This window comes from Choloepus didactylus, chromosome 4 (assembly GCF_015220235.1).
Source record: "Choloepus didactylus isolate mChoDid1 chromosome 4, mChoDid1.pri, whole genome shotgun sequence".
Classification (NCBI taxonomy): domain Eukaryota; kingdom Metazoa; phylum Chordata; class Mammalia; order Pilosa; family Megalonychidae; genus Choloepus; species Choloepus didactylus.
In genome coordinates this window covers 130,255,680-130,271,522 of record NC_051310.1, presented here as the reverse complement: position 1 = coordinate 130,271,522, position 15,843 = coordinate 130,255,680, and the positions used below count along the sequence as shown (strand labels likewise).

The 15,843-nt window shown below is 35.1% G+C and overlaps 1 protein-coding gene across 4 annotated transcripts in view; it reads right to left on the bottom strand.

Moving 5' to 3' along the window:
• The window catches only part of TRPM7 (transient receptor potential cation channel subfamily M member 7), a 160,802-nt gene that overhangs the window by 91,461 nt on the left and 53,498 nt on the right, over nucleotides 1-15,843 (bottom strand). For all 4 annotated transcript variants that reach the window (XM_037833993.1, XM_037833994.1, XM_037833992.1 and 1 more), the window contains 6 exons: nucleotides 15,468-15,592; nucleotides 14,442-14,613; nucleotides 12,479-12,653; nucleotides 10,784-10,907; nucleotides 9,697-9,769; nucleotides 7,248-7,348 (listed from right to left, as the gene is read on the bottom strand). In XM_037833993.1, coding sequence (XP_037689921.1) covers nucleotides 7,248-7,348; nucleotides 9,697-9,769; nucleotides 10,784-10,907; nucleotides 12,479-12,653; nucleotides 14,442-14,613; nucleotides 15,468-15,592 — 770 coding nt within the window. The remainder of the gene's footprint in view (nucleotides 1-7,247; nucleotides 7,349-9,696; nucleotides 9,770-10,783; nucleotides 10,908-12,478; nucleotides 12,654-14,441; nucleotides 14,614-15,467; nucleotides 15,593-15,843) is intronic.

Genomic DNA, 15,843 nt, shown 5'->3' with positions numbered 1-15,843 from the left:
CAGGGAAAACACAAGGATGGCTAATGTCAACACTGTTATTCAACATTGTACTGTAAGGTCTGGACAAAGCAGTTAGGCAAGAAAAAGAAATTAAAAGCCTCCAAACTGAAAGGGAGAAAGTAAAAATTTCCCTATTTTCAAATGAAACGATCCTATATATAGGAAATCCTGAAAGATCCACAACAAACCTACTAAAGCCACTAAACAAAGTTACCAAAAGTGGCAGGGTACAAGATCAACATGCAAAAATCAGTTTCTATACATAAGCAGTGAACAATATGACACAGAAATCAAGAAAAAAATCCCACTTACAATAGAAACTAAAAGAATCAAATACCTTGAAATAAACTTCACCAATGATGTAAAAGACCTGCACATGGAAAACTACAAAATATTGCTAAAAGAAATCAAGAAGGACCTAGATCATCCCATATGTAGAGTAGAAGGGTAAATATTGTTAAAATGTCAATTCTATCAAAAGCAATTTAGAGATTCAACACAATCCCAATCAAAATTCAGCCTTCTTTGTAAAAATGGAAAAACCAATCATCAAATTTATATGGGACGCAAAAAATACAATTAATGTGAAGGAAGGTCTATACTGACCAGTAACATTTTAATATTCTTCCATTAATGGTAACAAAGGCATTATACTAAAGCTAAGTGTCAAAAATAGGAGGTTATAAAGGTTTTGTTTTTCTTCATAAGAAATGAGAATGTTCTCATATTGATGTAGTGGTGAATGCATAACTATATGATTATACCAAGAGCCAATGATTGCATACTTAGGATGGGTTGTATGGTATGTGAACAAAACTGTTTTAAAATTAAAAAAAACAGAGAGAAGCAAGAAAAGCACATAAATTATGGCCCACCTGATAATTAACATAACCCTGTTAAATTGGTAAAGGTAAGACAGGACCAAACTTCTGCTATGGTTGCTGGCTGATAACCCCAATATAAGTCAACTGTCAATTGTTTTTATTTTTGAAAATAGTTTCATTTAGAAAATGCTTATAAGAAAATTAGAGCCTAGATTGTAAGCTCTTACAGCAGTCACATTTTAACTGTTATTACTGAATTCTGAGATGCTGTGCTTTTTTGGTATAATCTGGTAGTTCTCTAGAATTCTCTGGGTATCTGTGTGACACCTGAGACTCAGAGTTAGAGTTCTGCAGCTCTGAAAGTCAGCATTACTCCATATAGCAACTGTTAAAGAAGCTGAAAAAGAGACCAGACTTCAATGAGAGATATGAATGAAGCTGGCCTAGTTACAATGAAGGTAAATCAGAACACAGGGGAAAGGATGACACTGTCTGTATTTTAACACTTCAACTTCTGTGTGAGACCAAAGGAAAAGATGTTTATTTGGCATAGGGGCTGCTATTAAAATTGGGGGGAAACGGAAATCCTTACTGAGGAGGAGACATTTGAGCAGAGGCCAGAAAGAGATGAGGAAGTAAGCCCTGATGAATATCTATGGGAAAAATGTTCTAGGGAGAGAGAATAGGAAGTTCAAAGTCCAAAGGTCAGAGAATGCTTGATATGTTCAAAGTACAGGATGAGATCAAAGAAAGCAAAGGGGTTACTAGTAGCATATAAGGGCAGATAATGTAGAGCCTTTTAGGCCAACAGAAGTCTCCGGATTGTGCTCTGGGTACATACTGAATGTGTTGTGATCAACCTTTTGTGTAAAAGGAGGAGAGCAGGGAAAAGGATAGTACTGAGAGAGGTGGGGCAAGATGGCAGCATAGGGAGTTGTGAAATTTAGTTAGCCCTCTGGAAAAACTAGCATATGGCCAGGAACAACTAGTAAATAGTCTGGAACAATTGTTGGGGGACATCTGTGACCAAACACTAATCATACACCAGGCTGGAATGGGTGGAACAGCAGAGATCACAGCAGAAGAACTGTAAGTAAAGCTCCCCAAATTGCAGAGCTGGCACCCCTCCCCCAACTGCACATGAGGCTGAGGTGAAACACTTCCCTGTGGGAAAAAGAAGCAGTCTTCTAAGAGGAAGGGAAGGTAGCTCAACCAAGCTAAAACTGCGATTTCAGTTAACAAATCCGGACTACTGAATATACACTACAAGAACAGATAAATTTGGAGCAAGCAGGAAAGGAATCAGAGGCTTCTCCCAGCAGAGACGAGGCAGGGCTGATGGAAAAAAAAAATACATGAATAAATAAAAACAGATGCTTTTGGAGTTCACTAAGAATACCAAAAAAGGGCTATATCCCTAAAAAGGGTAGACACATAGAACCGGCACCAACTCTGGTTCTTGACTGGTAACTGGGGTCTGGGGACTGGCTCTGAGAAGGGAATTTCTTTCTTTTTGCCTTTTTATTCCTCTCTAAGTAGCTCATTAGAGAAAGTCACAGACACTTTGAATTGTCAGTGCTGACCCAGGCAAGACTGAACTTAAGATAGAGACACAAAGGAAGAAGTCAAATGTAGAAGACAAATCCCTAAAGGGCTCATCTTCCCTAAGAAAAGGGGGAGGTGGGGCCCAGCTCAAGTGGGGGCTCTCCCTCAGAGAACAGAGACCCTAGGGCACATTGGGGTGGGGGGGTAGAAATACCTTACACTTGGCTTTTGACACTCTCAGCCCCTGGCAGGGACAGGATCTTCAGAGAATTAAAGGCAATGCACCTCTTTATGCCAGTAGGGAGCAGAGGGCTGACAAGTGCCACCTGCTGGGCAGGATAGGAAAAGCACAGTTTCCAGAGGCCTCACAGGAAAGTCTGACAACCTGCTGAGTCTCATCCTCAGGGAAACCTGATTCAGATTACATCCTCCTGAGATGAGGACCTGTCTGGTCTGGGTAAATCTGACTGGGGTAATCAAGGAAACCTGATGCCTAGACAACAAAAAATCAAAAATCACACTAGAAAAAACGAAGATATGGCCTAGTCAAAGGAAAAAACTTACACTTCAAATAAGAACAGAAGTTGAAACTAATCAAAGATCTTCACACAAATATGCTAAATCAATTCAAAAAACAAATTAACAAGTTGAGGGAAGATATGGCAAAAGAGAAAAAGGACATAAAAAAGACATTGGGCAAAATAAGGAAGAACTTGAAAGTTTGAAAAAACAATTGGCAAAACTTATGAGAATAAAGGCACAATAGAAGAGATGAAAAACACAATGGAGACATAACAATAGCAAATTTGAAGCAGCAGAAGAAAGAATTCAGGAACCAGGGGACAAGACATCTGAAATCCTACACACAAAAGAACAGATAGGGAAAAGAATGGAAAGATATGAGCAGGGTCTCAGGGAACTGAATGAGTACATGAAGCACATGAATATATGTGTCATGGGTGTCCCAGAAGGAGAAGAGAAGGGAAAAGGGGCAGAAATAATAATGGAGTAAATAATCACTGAAAATTTCCCATCTCTCAGGAAAGAAAGACATAAAATTGCAGATCCAAGACAAGCAGCGTACCCCAAACAGGATAGATCTGAATAAATCTACCCCAAGACATTTAATAATCAGATTATCAAATATCAAAGACAAAGAGAATTCTGAAAACAGCAAGAGAAAAGCTATCCATCACATACAAAGGAAGCTCAGTAAGACTATGTGCACATTTCTCAGTAGAAACCATGGAAGCAAGAAGGCAGTAGTATGATATATTTAAGATACTAAAAGAGAAAAATTGCCAACCAATAATTGTATATCAGCAAAACCATCCTTCAAAAATGACGGAGAGTTTAAAATATTTTCAGACAGACACTAAGAGCTTGCGAATGAGATACCTGCTCTACAAAAAAAATATTAAAAGGAGCACTACAGGCAGAGAGGAAAAGACAGGACAGAGAGGTTTGGAGAAGAGAGCAGAAATGGAGACTACTGGTGGGAGTAAAAAAGAGAAAGAGAGAGGGAAATTAAAATAAAATAAGATGTGACATATAAATTCCAAAAGTCAAAATGGTAGACAGTAAACATTACATTGAGTAAAATTAGCCAAAAAGAAAAAGATGGGTACTCGATGGACTCACTAATATGAACTAACATTGATGAGCAAAATTTCAGAGTTAAAGTTGAGAACACAGGTTATCAGGAGATAGAAAGAGGTTAGAAATTGGGTATTTGATACTGAAGGAGTACATAAGGATAAACAGGATTGATTTTATAGATCCAGAATGGATAGCATAATACGGGTTGATGGTAGCACAATACTGTAAGTACTCTCAACAAAGATGAGTATGAATATGGTTAAAGAGGACGGCTAGGGGCATGTATGACACTAGAAGGAAAGATAGAAGATAAAGACTGGGATTGTATAATTTAGTGAATCCTAGAGTGTTCACTGATGGTGATTAAATTTACAAATATAAGAATGTTTTTAAGAGGGAGAACAAATGAATGTCAACATTGCAAGGTGTTGAAAATTGGATGTTACAAGGGGAAAAAATACAACCAATGCAAACTAGAGTCTGTAGTTACTGGTAACATTGTAAGACGCTTCCATCAATTGTAAAATATACCAAACCTAAATGTTTATAAGAGGGGGTTTAAGGAAGTGATATGGGATTCTTGGTGGTGGTGGTGGTATCTGACCTTTTAACTGTATTTTACTTTATTTTAATTTTTCTTCTTTTATATTTTTATTCATTTTTTCCTTCCTTTTCCTCTCTTTGGAAGAAATGGAGATGTCCTTATACAGGTTGTGGAGGTGAATGCATAACTATGTGACTATACCTGGAATCACTGTTTACTTAGAATGGATTGTATGTTGGAAGAATAAAACTGTTTTAAAAATAAACAGAGGGATACAAGTGCTAGAGAAAATGTGAAGAGAGGGATGTACCTAGTCACTGTTGGTAGGGAAGTACAATGGTGCAGCCTACTGGAAGACAGAGTGGTGGTTCCACAGGAAGCTAACTAGCGGTTGCCATATGGTCCTGCAACCTCATTATTAGGTATATACTTGGAAGAACTGAGAGCAGGGACACGAATGGACATTGCACACTGGTGTTTATGGCGACAGTATTCATGATTTGCAACAGATGGAGGTGACCTAAGGGTACATCGTCTGATAAACAGAATGGTGAACTGTGGTGTACACATTCAATAGAACATTGAGCAGTAATAAGAAGAAATGAAGTAGCGGGGTATGCAACTAGATGACTGGACCTTGAGGACAGTATATGGAGTGAAATAAGCCAGAATCAAAAAGATAAACATTATAAGCCCTCACTAATATGGACTAACTCTAACGTTCAAACTCTGAGAATTGAATCTGAGAGCATAGGTTATCAGGGGAAGGCTTATGGTAAAGGTTCCTAGATTGTAAGCTCTTACAGCAGTTACATCTATTAATGAGTTGTAATGTTTATTTCTGAATTCTGATAAGCTGTTTGTGTATAACCTGGTCAGTCCCTGGAACTTCGGCTAACTGTGTCACACCTGAGACTCATATCCAGAGTTCGACAGCTATGAACATCAGCAGCTCCCCAGAGATCAAATGTTAAAGAAGCTGAAAAAGAGATCAGACTTTAATTAGAGATATGAACAAAACAGACTTGGTTGGGACTAAGGTAAACCAGACTAAAGGGAAAAGGATTATATTGACTGTGTTTTAAAACTTTAACTTCCATGTGAGACCAAAGGAATTGATGTTTATTGGTTGAAAATCTATATTTTCTATAGCATGCTATATATTTTAACTTGTATGGTCAGTTTATTCAAACACCATGATTACATGGAACCTGAATAGGGGGTGAGATCGGGTTGGTTTGTACAAATTAGCAGGAAGCCCCCATACTTCTCAGAGTAACCTGGGCCAAGAATAAGAACGTATTTACCAAGTCCCTTTGTGGGACTGGGGAAAAACTGGAAATATTAAACTTCCCCATCTAGGGAATTCCTGATGTACTCGCAAGTATTGGGGACTACCATTGTAGTAGGCCAAGCCCTTGATCTTGGGGCCCCCCTCAGGAAGCTTGTTACTGCAAAGGAAAGGCTAAGACTTCTTAAAATTGTGCCTGAGAGTTACCCGAAGAGAACCTCTTTCATCGCTCAATGTGGCCTCTCTCTCTAAGCCAACAATGCAGGTAAACTCACTGCCCTCACCCCTACATGTGACATGACTCCCAGTGGTGTAAATCTCCCTGACAATGTGGGACATGACTCCCAGGTTGAGCCTGGACCTGGCATCGTGGGATCCAGAAAGCCTTCTTGACCAAAAGGGGGAAGAGAAATGAAACAAAATAAACTTTCAGTGGCTCAGAGATTTCAAATGGAATCAAGAGGTCATTCTAGAGGTTATTCTTACATATTTTATAGATAGCCCATTTTAGTTATTCGTGTTTTAGAATAGCTAGAAGGAAATATCTAAAATTGTTAAACTGTAATCCAGTATCCCTGATTCTTGAAGACGGCTGTGTAACTATATAGTATATAATGTGTGACTGTGATTGTGAAAACATTGTGGCTCACTCCCTTTATCCAGTGTATGGACAGATGAGTAGAAAAAAGGGGGACAAAAAGTAAATGAATAATAGGGGGTAAAAGGCAGTAAGAGATGTTTTGGGTGTTCTTTTGTGCTTTTATTTTTATTCTTATTTTCATTTTTATTTCTTTGAGTAAGGAAATGGTTCAAAAAATTGAGTGTGGTGATGAATGCACAACAATATGATACTATGAACAACTGATTGCACACTTTGGATGACTATATAGTATATGAATATATTTCAACAAAATTGCATTTAAAAAAAGGGGGATGGTACTGAAATAATACAAAAGGATGATACAGATCAGACTAAGATGGTACAACTTCAGTATTTTGAAAAGAGATCTGAAAAAAATTACAGATGGAATTGGACTGGAATATACAAGAAAGACAGAAGCAAAGAATGAAACTAAGATTTCTTATTTGAGAAACTGTGAAGAGACTGTTGCCATTTACTAATGAGAAAGACTGCAGAAGGAACATCTGAGAGAATGCTGCAAAGAGTACTCTTGGACGTAAAGCACTATTATAAGCGCTTCTTTCAGTTCCAGGATCTTTAGATATATATGTATGTACTTCACAGACAACAAGGTTTTTATCAAGAGGCAAATATAATTGATTCAATCTTAAATGGATCTGGTTGCTGTGGAAATGTTTAGCTAAACTAATTTTAAACTTTTGACAGAAAGGTAAAATGTCAAGTTAGATCACAGTTCTAGCAAATACTCTGTTATGATTCAGTTCAATTTAATTACATTTAATGATGTTTATATTTACATACCAGCCACTGCTGTCCATAAACAAATACATGATTTTTGGCAATGTCAACTCTATCCCATGCCAATGTAAGGATAAGCTGGTCGAATGCAGATGCATTAGTGCCTAATCAAATAAAGAAAACAGTTAAGTCCAATTAATTTTTCTCCATTAAAATGTAAACACTTACTAATTCTCTCTACTCTTCTTTAAATAATTTATAGCCCTGATGTTAGCCACCATTCAGAAGTAGCCTGCCTTAGAGAGATAAGGTTACCTCATTTATTTTCCAATTCTAAAACAACCCAGGCTCACCACAAACAATTTAGAATGTAGAAAAATGAGAATAGAACAAAGATTGTCTGTTTCTATCAAGAAGATAGTTCTGTCATGATTCTGAAAAATTTCCATTCAGGTGCCTTTCTATGCATATATAAGCTTGTACATATATATTTGTTACCATACTATATAAAGTGATCAGTAACCTCCTTTATGTACCTTACTATAATATATTAGTTTTCATTAACAGCATTAACAGATCTGCCTTATATACCTAAACAGCTTTTAAAGATGAACCATAAGTTATTTAACAAATCCTCCATCTAGTGGATATTCAAATAATTTAGAATTTCTGTTGAGTATATTTTTGTGCACATGTCTGATTAAAGAGTCTGATATTCTGGAAGTTAAATTGCTAGGTGAAAGGATATATACTTTATTTTTATTTTTTTTTTAATCATCATTTTATTGAGATATTCACATACCACGCAGTCATACAAAACAAATTGTACTTTCGATTGTTTACAGTACCATTACATAGTTGTACATTCATCACCTAAATCAATCCCTGACACCTTCATTAGCACACACACAAAAATAACAAGAATAATAATTAGAGTGAAAAAGAGCAATTGAAGTAAAAAAGAACACTGGGTACCTTTGTCTGTTTGTTTCCTTCCCCTACTTTTCTACACATCCATCCATAAACTAGACAAAGTGGAGTTTGGTCCTTATGGCATTCCCAATCCCACTGTCACCCCTCATAAGCTACATTTTTATACAACTGTCTTCGAGATTCATGGGTTCTGGGTTGTAGTTTAATAGTTTCAGGTATCCACCACCAGCTACCCCAATTCTTTAGAACCTAAAAAAGGTTGTCTAAAGTGTGCGTAAGAGTGCCCACCAGAGTGATCTCTCGGCTCGTTTTGGAATCTCTCTGCCACTGAAGCTTATTTCATTTCCTTTCACATCCCCCTTTTGGTCAAGAAGATGTTCTCCGTCCTACGATGCCGGGTCTACATTCCTCCCCGGGAGTCAAGGGATATATACTTTAAAGCTCTGATATACCGCCAAAATATATTCCAGAAAGGTTACACCAAATCATTCGTCCACCATGGGATTTCTCCCTATGCCGGGGGGCGGGCGGCAGTTTTTATTCTTGTTTATATTTACTTTTATAATTACAACCTTGACCAGCTTCCTGTATCTTCCCCAATCATTATTATTCCTCTGCAAATACTATTTACATAAATTCTGACTCATTTTCTATGAGATATTCATCTTCTTATTAATTTATAACAATCGTTTGTGATTCTCCCAATTTATTTAACATTTCTATTCCTTAGTTTCCTCTTCTACTACATGGGGAAAATAATAGGAAATATATCTCTTAGGGTTGTTGAGAAAACAATATAAACTACTTGAGCACAGGGTGTGAAAGTATATAGCAAATATTAGGTGTTTTCTATTTTATTTTTTACTTTTATGCAATCCCATTTATTGATCCTTTCCTTTACAGTTCTTGGATTTCCTGTTACTTATGATCTATTGGTCCTAAGATAATATAAAAATATATTACCTTACATCTTATTATAGTAGTTTAAAAACTGATCGACTGGCACTTTATTTTGGTCCAATATCTGGGAAATCCTCGTGAATGACAAGACTGCGCCCTCTTGCTCTCCTCCTGCCAGCATCACTCCATATTTAACTTTTAGTTACCTTGATGGGACACCATTCTAGTTTCTATTGTTTAAAAGATATTTCCCTGTAATATTGTTATATCAGTTAGATGTCTTGGCCAAATAATGAGAGAAAGAGTTCAATATGTATTTGCATTGACCCCTTAGTCCCAGAAGATACCAATAGTTACTCTCAACTTTCCAAATTTTCCCTACAGAATATAGAAGGAGCAGATTAAGGATCCTATCTTTAATTTCTATCAACTAATATCTTGATTATTTCCTTTAAAATTTTATTTTTCACCTGATTAAGAGTGTGGCAGATTCTTAACCTAATAATTAAAAGGGCTGGGAAGCATAAACAAACAAAATTCTACAAAGTAAATTCAGAAGTCCAATATACTGACAAAGAAAGTCAAAACTGTATCTTTAACAAAGATATATTATTAACAACTTTAATTCTCAAGAATTCAGCCAACTTTTTTCTTTTTTTTTTAATGTTTAAAATCTTACCTTTTAGCAGTGCAGTAAGTATTGCTACATCTATATCTTGGTGTTCATCTGATCCAATGTGGAAAACAGTAATCTATTTAAAGATTAGTTCATATTATTATGCCTTTACATTTTTAAAGCTCAGGTATCAATGGAAAATAATTTCAAATGACATGGAGGATATAGGATTTGGGTTTGTTTTTTTAAGAAGTAACCTTATAATAATAGTTAACTTTAAATAATTATTATATAATAACTTTAGTTCTGACAAAAAAACCCACAGAAAATTGAAAGACTTCATATAAATTGCCAAAAAGAGCAGATATATTCAAAATATTTGGTTTTATATTATATCCATTTTGTGAATTATCTCATGTTCCTTACTAGAGCAAGCAACTTATAGGCAAAGGCTATATGTTACTCATCAGAGTAAATCCTCCTGTTCCTTCTATGAAGTGAATACTTATTCAAGTAATACATGTGTTCTAAATGATTTGTTTTGTTCAATCCTTTTATTACAATTTTTTTTAGATTTGAAAGGTAACACCATTTGAGAAGCTTTTATTTAATATTTTTCACACAGCAAAAGATTATTATAACCCCAATACAAAATTTTCAACTCACTTCATTTCACAGTACACCAAAAAATTCCAATGAAAGAAGACAGCAAATTAGGTCATGTTGTATCTGTTTATAAAGCTATTATAAAAGTTTTACTTCTAAAAATGTAAGCTTGTTTCTACATGATTGAAACTAAGCAGCACCGATCTTTAATTTAACAGGTCTGAGCACTTAGGGTAAAATAGTTTTAAAAAAATGTTTCCAAACATTTTATCAGAGAAGCCCTTAAGAACTCTAGAGTTCTTTTTTGATGCTAGACATAATCTGTTAAGAACTAGTTACGAAATTTTTCCTTAACAGAATGTAAATATAGTCTAAATACCATATACAATTTATAACTCTTCTTCCATGATACCTCTCAGCTTAAACAGAGCAATAAATAACTCTTTACGTGATTAAAAAAAGATAAAAAATTTTAACATTCAACTTAAAAACAAAAGTATTTCACTGTGCTCTGAATGAATTAAAACAACTCAAATCTACTTACAAGCTCCTTTTTTTTCATGCACTCCATCAGTGTCTGAAATAAATGAACTGCTTCACTCTGGCCAAAGTTAAATGTTTTTTTGATTGTTGAAATAAGATCAGGCTCTGCTGCATCAGGAAGATTCCTGGAATAAGAGGAAACATAACTTAATTCATTTATTTCATCTTCCAATGTTTATAAAATCTAATATGAAATACAGGTAGGTAATAGCTTTAAATATATGATATTATTATTAAATATCTGATCCTGAATAAAATGATTTTCCCCTCTATGAGTGTACTGATTTGGATATATTATGTCCCCCTAAAAGCTACGTTCTTTAATGCAATCTTGTGGGGGCAGATTTACTAGCCTATTGATCAGGGTAGGAATGTTGATTAAATTATTTCCACAGAGATGTAAACTCTCCCATTCAGGGTGGGTCTTAATTAAATCACTGGAGTCCTAAAAGAGCAGCTGAGAGAGACTTTTTGAGAGACATTAGGGAGCTAACGCTGATGCCTGAAGATGCTTGGAGATGCAGACAGAAGCCTAGAGACATTCTGGAGAAAGACATTTTGAAACACAATCTGGAAGCAAAGGACCAGCAGATGCCAGCCACGTGCCTTCCAAGCTAACAGAGGTGTTCCAGACACCATGGGCTGTTCTTCGGTGAAGGTATCCTCTTGCTGATGACTTAGTTTGGACACTTTTATGGCCTTAGGACTGTAAATTTGCAACCAAATAAATCCCCTTTATAAAGCCAATCCATTTCTGGTATTTTGCATAACAGCAGCTCTGGCAAACTGGAATGATGAGATTCTCACATAAGGGGAAAAAATGGAATGGAGTGATTTTTTCTTTCAATTACTTTCTGATTGTTTTCACAAGGCATGTGTTTTCCTATTAGTACTCTCATATTTTATAAGATATTGTGTAAAGACAATTTTAAGATATTATGGTGTATAAAGCAGTATTTCACCAAGTTGTCTTAAACATAAACACATTCGAATTTTCATTCCATTTTTGAATGGGTAAAGACATCTAAATGTTTCAAAATATAAAAGTAAGAACAATCATAGGAAGTTTCCCTCCCACCACTGTATCTCATCTGTCCAGTTTCCCATCCTAACCTCCGCCAAAAATGACTACTGGTTTGTACAACTTTCCAGAATCTTTCTATACATACAAATGATTATCCCGTCCTCTGTTTTCCTACAAGTGTTCAATATACTTGTTTAACATCTTGCTTTTTCCATGTATATATTTTAGTACTCTTCACTGATACCATCCTTACTCTACCTGTCAGCTACAGACTACTCTATCATGCAGATTTACCATAGTTTATCTTTCTAGTCCCCTTCTGATGGATGTTTTATTTTGTTCCAAACTTTTACTATTACCAACATGGTAAAGAATATCTTTATACATACATCATTTTGCATTTGTACATTTGTAAAATCAATGCTGCAAAGGGGAACTATTGGATCAAAAGATATGTGCCTCAACAAGTTTAACGGATCTTGTAAAACTGTCCTCCACGAAGATCATAACATTTTAATTCTTTCAATAATGTATAAGACAGGCTATTTCCTCAAGCCAGATTACATTAAACTTTAAATTTTCTTGTTCATAAACACTGAAATGAATTCAATATTTTAAAAACCACAAGCCTCTTTCTGTAGAGTTATTAATTCCTTATAATCATACACTTACCCTCCTTCTTCTGTCTGTTTATGAATATATGCTAGTAGATCTGCCGCTCTGCCTGTTCCTTCACATACAACCACTGGAACAGGGGGACTTTCTTGAAGGTATTCTAACACCGTGAGAATAACGTTAGGCCCACCTTCAAATATAAGTGCCACCACAGGGACACCTTGGCCAATTCCTAAAAAAAAAAGCAAAATGTTTAATTTTTTAAAATTGGCAAAATTAAATAGTTTAATCTCATTCTCCACTCAATCAAAATAAGGCAAACACAATTTCTCAGAAGACTATGTGTTGACTTCATTTTAAGCACTCAATGTGAGATCATTCTAACATAAATACTAAATAAACTACTTTTTCACTAAATGAAAGTCTTATCCTAAATGACAAAATTAGAAAACCCCATATTATAACTTAAGACACACACTAGAAAATTTATATTTTACTAATTGAAATCTTGACATGGAATTTTATAATACCAAATGGTTTTTCAGCTTGATTTTGAATACTGGATGGTCGAACTTCTAAACTAATTCCATTTTTATTCATTTTTAAAATGTGTGTTTCTGACTCCAAATGAGTTCAAAACTATAGAAATTTTAAAATAAGAGTTGGAATCACATTAATGGAACTGATCAATAAAATTCCAAGATCTCAAAAGTAACCAAAAAAATTTAGTAAAGAATACCTATTTTTATTTGTACAATAACCTGCAATGTAGTAGGAGAATACAAAACATTTTCTGGTTTATGTACTGAGACTCCACCACTATCTGATGCATTATTAATTTTGTATTTCTGTTTCGCTTTGTCACAGAACTCACATTCTTGGTATCTGGTTTGGATGCATTATGTCCCCCAAAACGCCATTATCTTTGATGCAGTCTTGTATGGGCAGGAAACGTTATTGGTGCTGATTGGATATTTCCATGGCGGTACGGCCCCACCCATTCAGCATGGGCCTTGATTAGTTTACTAGAGCACTATATAAGCTCAGACAGAGGGAGCAAGCTTGCTACAGCCAAGAAGAACACTTTGAAGAATGCACAGAAGCTGAGAGAGTAGCTGCAGATGAGAGACAGTTTGAAGACAGCCATTGAAAGCAGACTCTTGCTCCAAAGAAGGCAAGAAAGGACAAACACCCCAAGAGCAACCAGGAGTGACACTTTTGAGGGACTGCAGCCTAGAGAGGAACGTCCTAGGAGAAAGCCATTTTGAACCCAGAACTTTGGAGCAGATGCCAGCCACATGCCTTCCCAGCTAACAGAGGTTTTCTGGACACCGTTGGCCATCCTCCAGTGAAGATACCCTTTGTTAATGGACATTCTATGGCCTTAAGACTGTAACTGTAACCAAATAAACTCCCTTTTATAAAAGCCAATCCATTTCTCGTGTTTTGCATTCCAACAGCATTAGCAAACTAGAACAGTATCCTATGATTACAAAATTATTTTTATTTGAAATAAATATCTAGATGATGAACCAGAAAGTTCAAGCATGGTTGAAAACGAATACTAGTCTCAAGAACACTAACTTTCAAGAAACATCTGTCAGAGTGATTCTTATTCATTTTATAAACTTTAAAGAAGCTGGCACCTTCATTCTTATTTTTGACCAAAAAAAGTGATCTTTTTCCCTTTCCCTTTTCAATCTTGAATTTCAAAAGTCATGTACTAGAATATATCATACATTAAGACTATTTGTGAATTCCTTCGGCTACAATGGGGTTACAATGATGAATGGATCTTCCAATTATTGTTTTTTACCTTTGCCCCAATACATGGATTATTAGTCTATTTAGCCACAGACTTTTTTTCCCTAGGTCTTATTCTAAGGTCAGCCATTCTTTGTTGTATCATTTGTTACTTTGCTATGTAACAATAAGAACACTTCAAGGAACATTCTACCTTTTTTTAGTTTATACAAGCAGAGAAAACTTTTAACAATAACAAATTTGTGGATTCTCTTACTAGCATGAATTCTCTGTTGATTGATGGTTTTTTCAAGTTCTCTTCTCAGTCTGACTTCTGCCCCATACTTTCCAACAGTGCCATCATCCACCAATATGAAATGCGAATGCAGATTATTCAAAACATTCAATTTGCTCAGGGGGTTCAATAAGGTTTGATAAGGAGCAACCACCTAAACACAATAGAAAAATAAGAGTTAGTGAGCAGCATTAAATATAAGATCAACTAAATTTTGAAATAATCTACAAGGCAAGAAAAAGGTAAAATTTTATTTTACATATAGAAATAAACAAAAAAGTTTAAAGAATCTATCAAAAAGCATAAGATATAAAGCAGCTGAAGATGATTAATCAATAATGGACCATCTGTACAATATATTTTGGCCCACATTGCAAATTTTAGATTTCATCATCACATGCAAAGAAAGAAACAATAAAAATATATAGTGCAAAGAAACTATTATCAAGTTATTAAGTGAATAACTGCAATATTTAAAGGACACTAAACAAAAGCAATCAAATACCATATTGTTATTTTGTAGCCATACCGTGGAATCTTTAAAATCAATATTAGAAATGTAATAGCTCTTAAAAGTGATAGTGTAATTCAGTAGTTCCTTTTCAAGTGTCTCTTGATGAAAATCTATAATCAATTCACATGTCTTTAACCTATTCAAATAAAACACTAGCATTTAATTCAACACTTAGTGAAAGTAAAATAAATTAGCAACAAAATGTAGTCATTAAAAATTTAACTGCAAAGACTTGGCGTGACCTGGAAAAGGTCTTAAACGATGTTGTGCAAAAAAGGTAGAAACCGTGATTATATCAACACTACAATGACAATTCTAAATATATGAACATGTTTTTCAAAGTACCAAAAGAATACCTTGGAAAATACCTTTTTTAACTTAATCTGAAAAGTATGGTGTGATCATGAATGTTTTCAGTTCACTTGCACTATTCATGCTATAACTCTGCTCATACATAAGGTGAAACACAAGAAATTTTTAAAAAGCATTCTTACATCTCTCCCAACTAGATCATTTCTGTTTTCAATGACTCCCCATGGAGCTATTCCAATAGCGCAAATCTTTCGAGATGATCTGGAAGCATGTTCTTTGAGGGCATCACCAACATGTTTTGCCACACCTGTTCATAATAGAATTTATTCATTTTATTTGAAAGTCGTATTCTGCTCAGAACAATTCTGTGCTCAATCTGGACATTATAATTTGAGATATTTTCCTTTACACATACCAGATATAAAGCAACAAGGTCTAAAAGTCAAACTTACAAAAGAAAACATAAGGACCAAATATTTTTAAAAAAAAGTCAAAACAAAACCACAATGTTAAATTACTATGACTACTTCAATACATGTAAAACAAACTTCCACCATG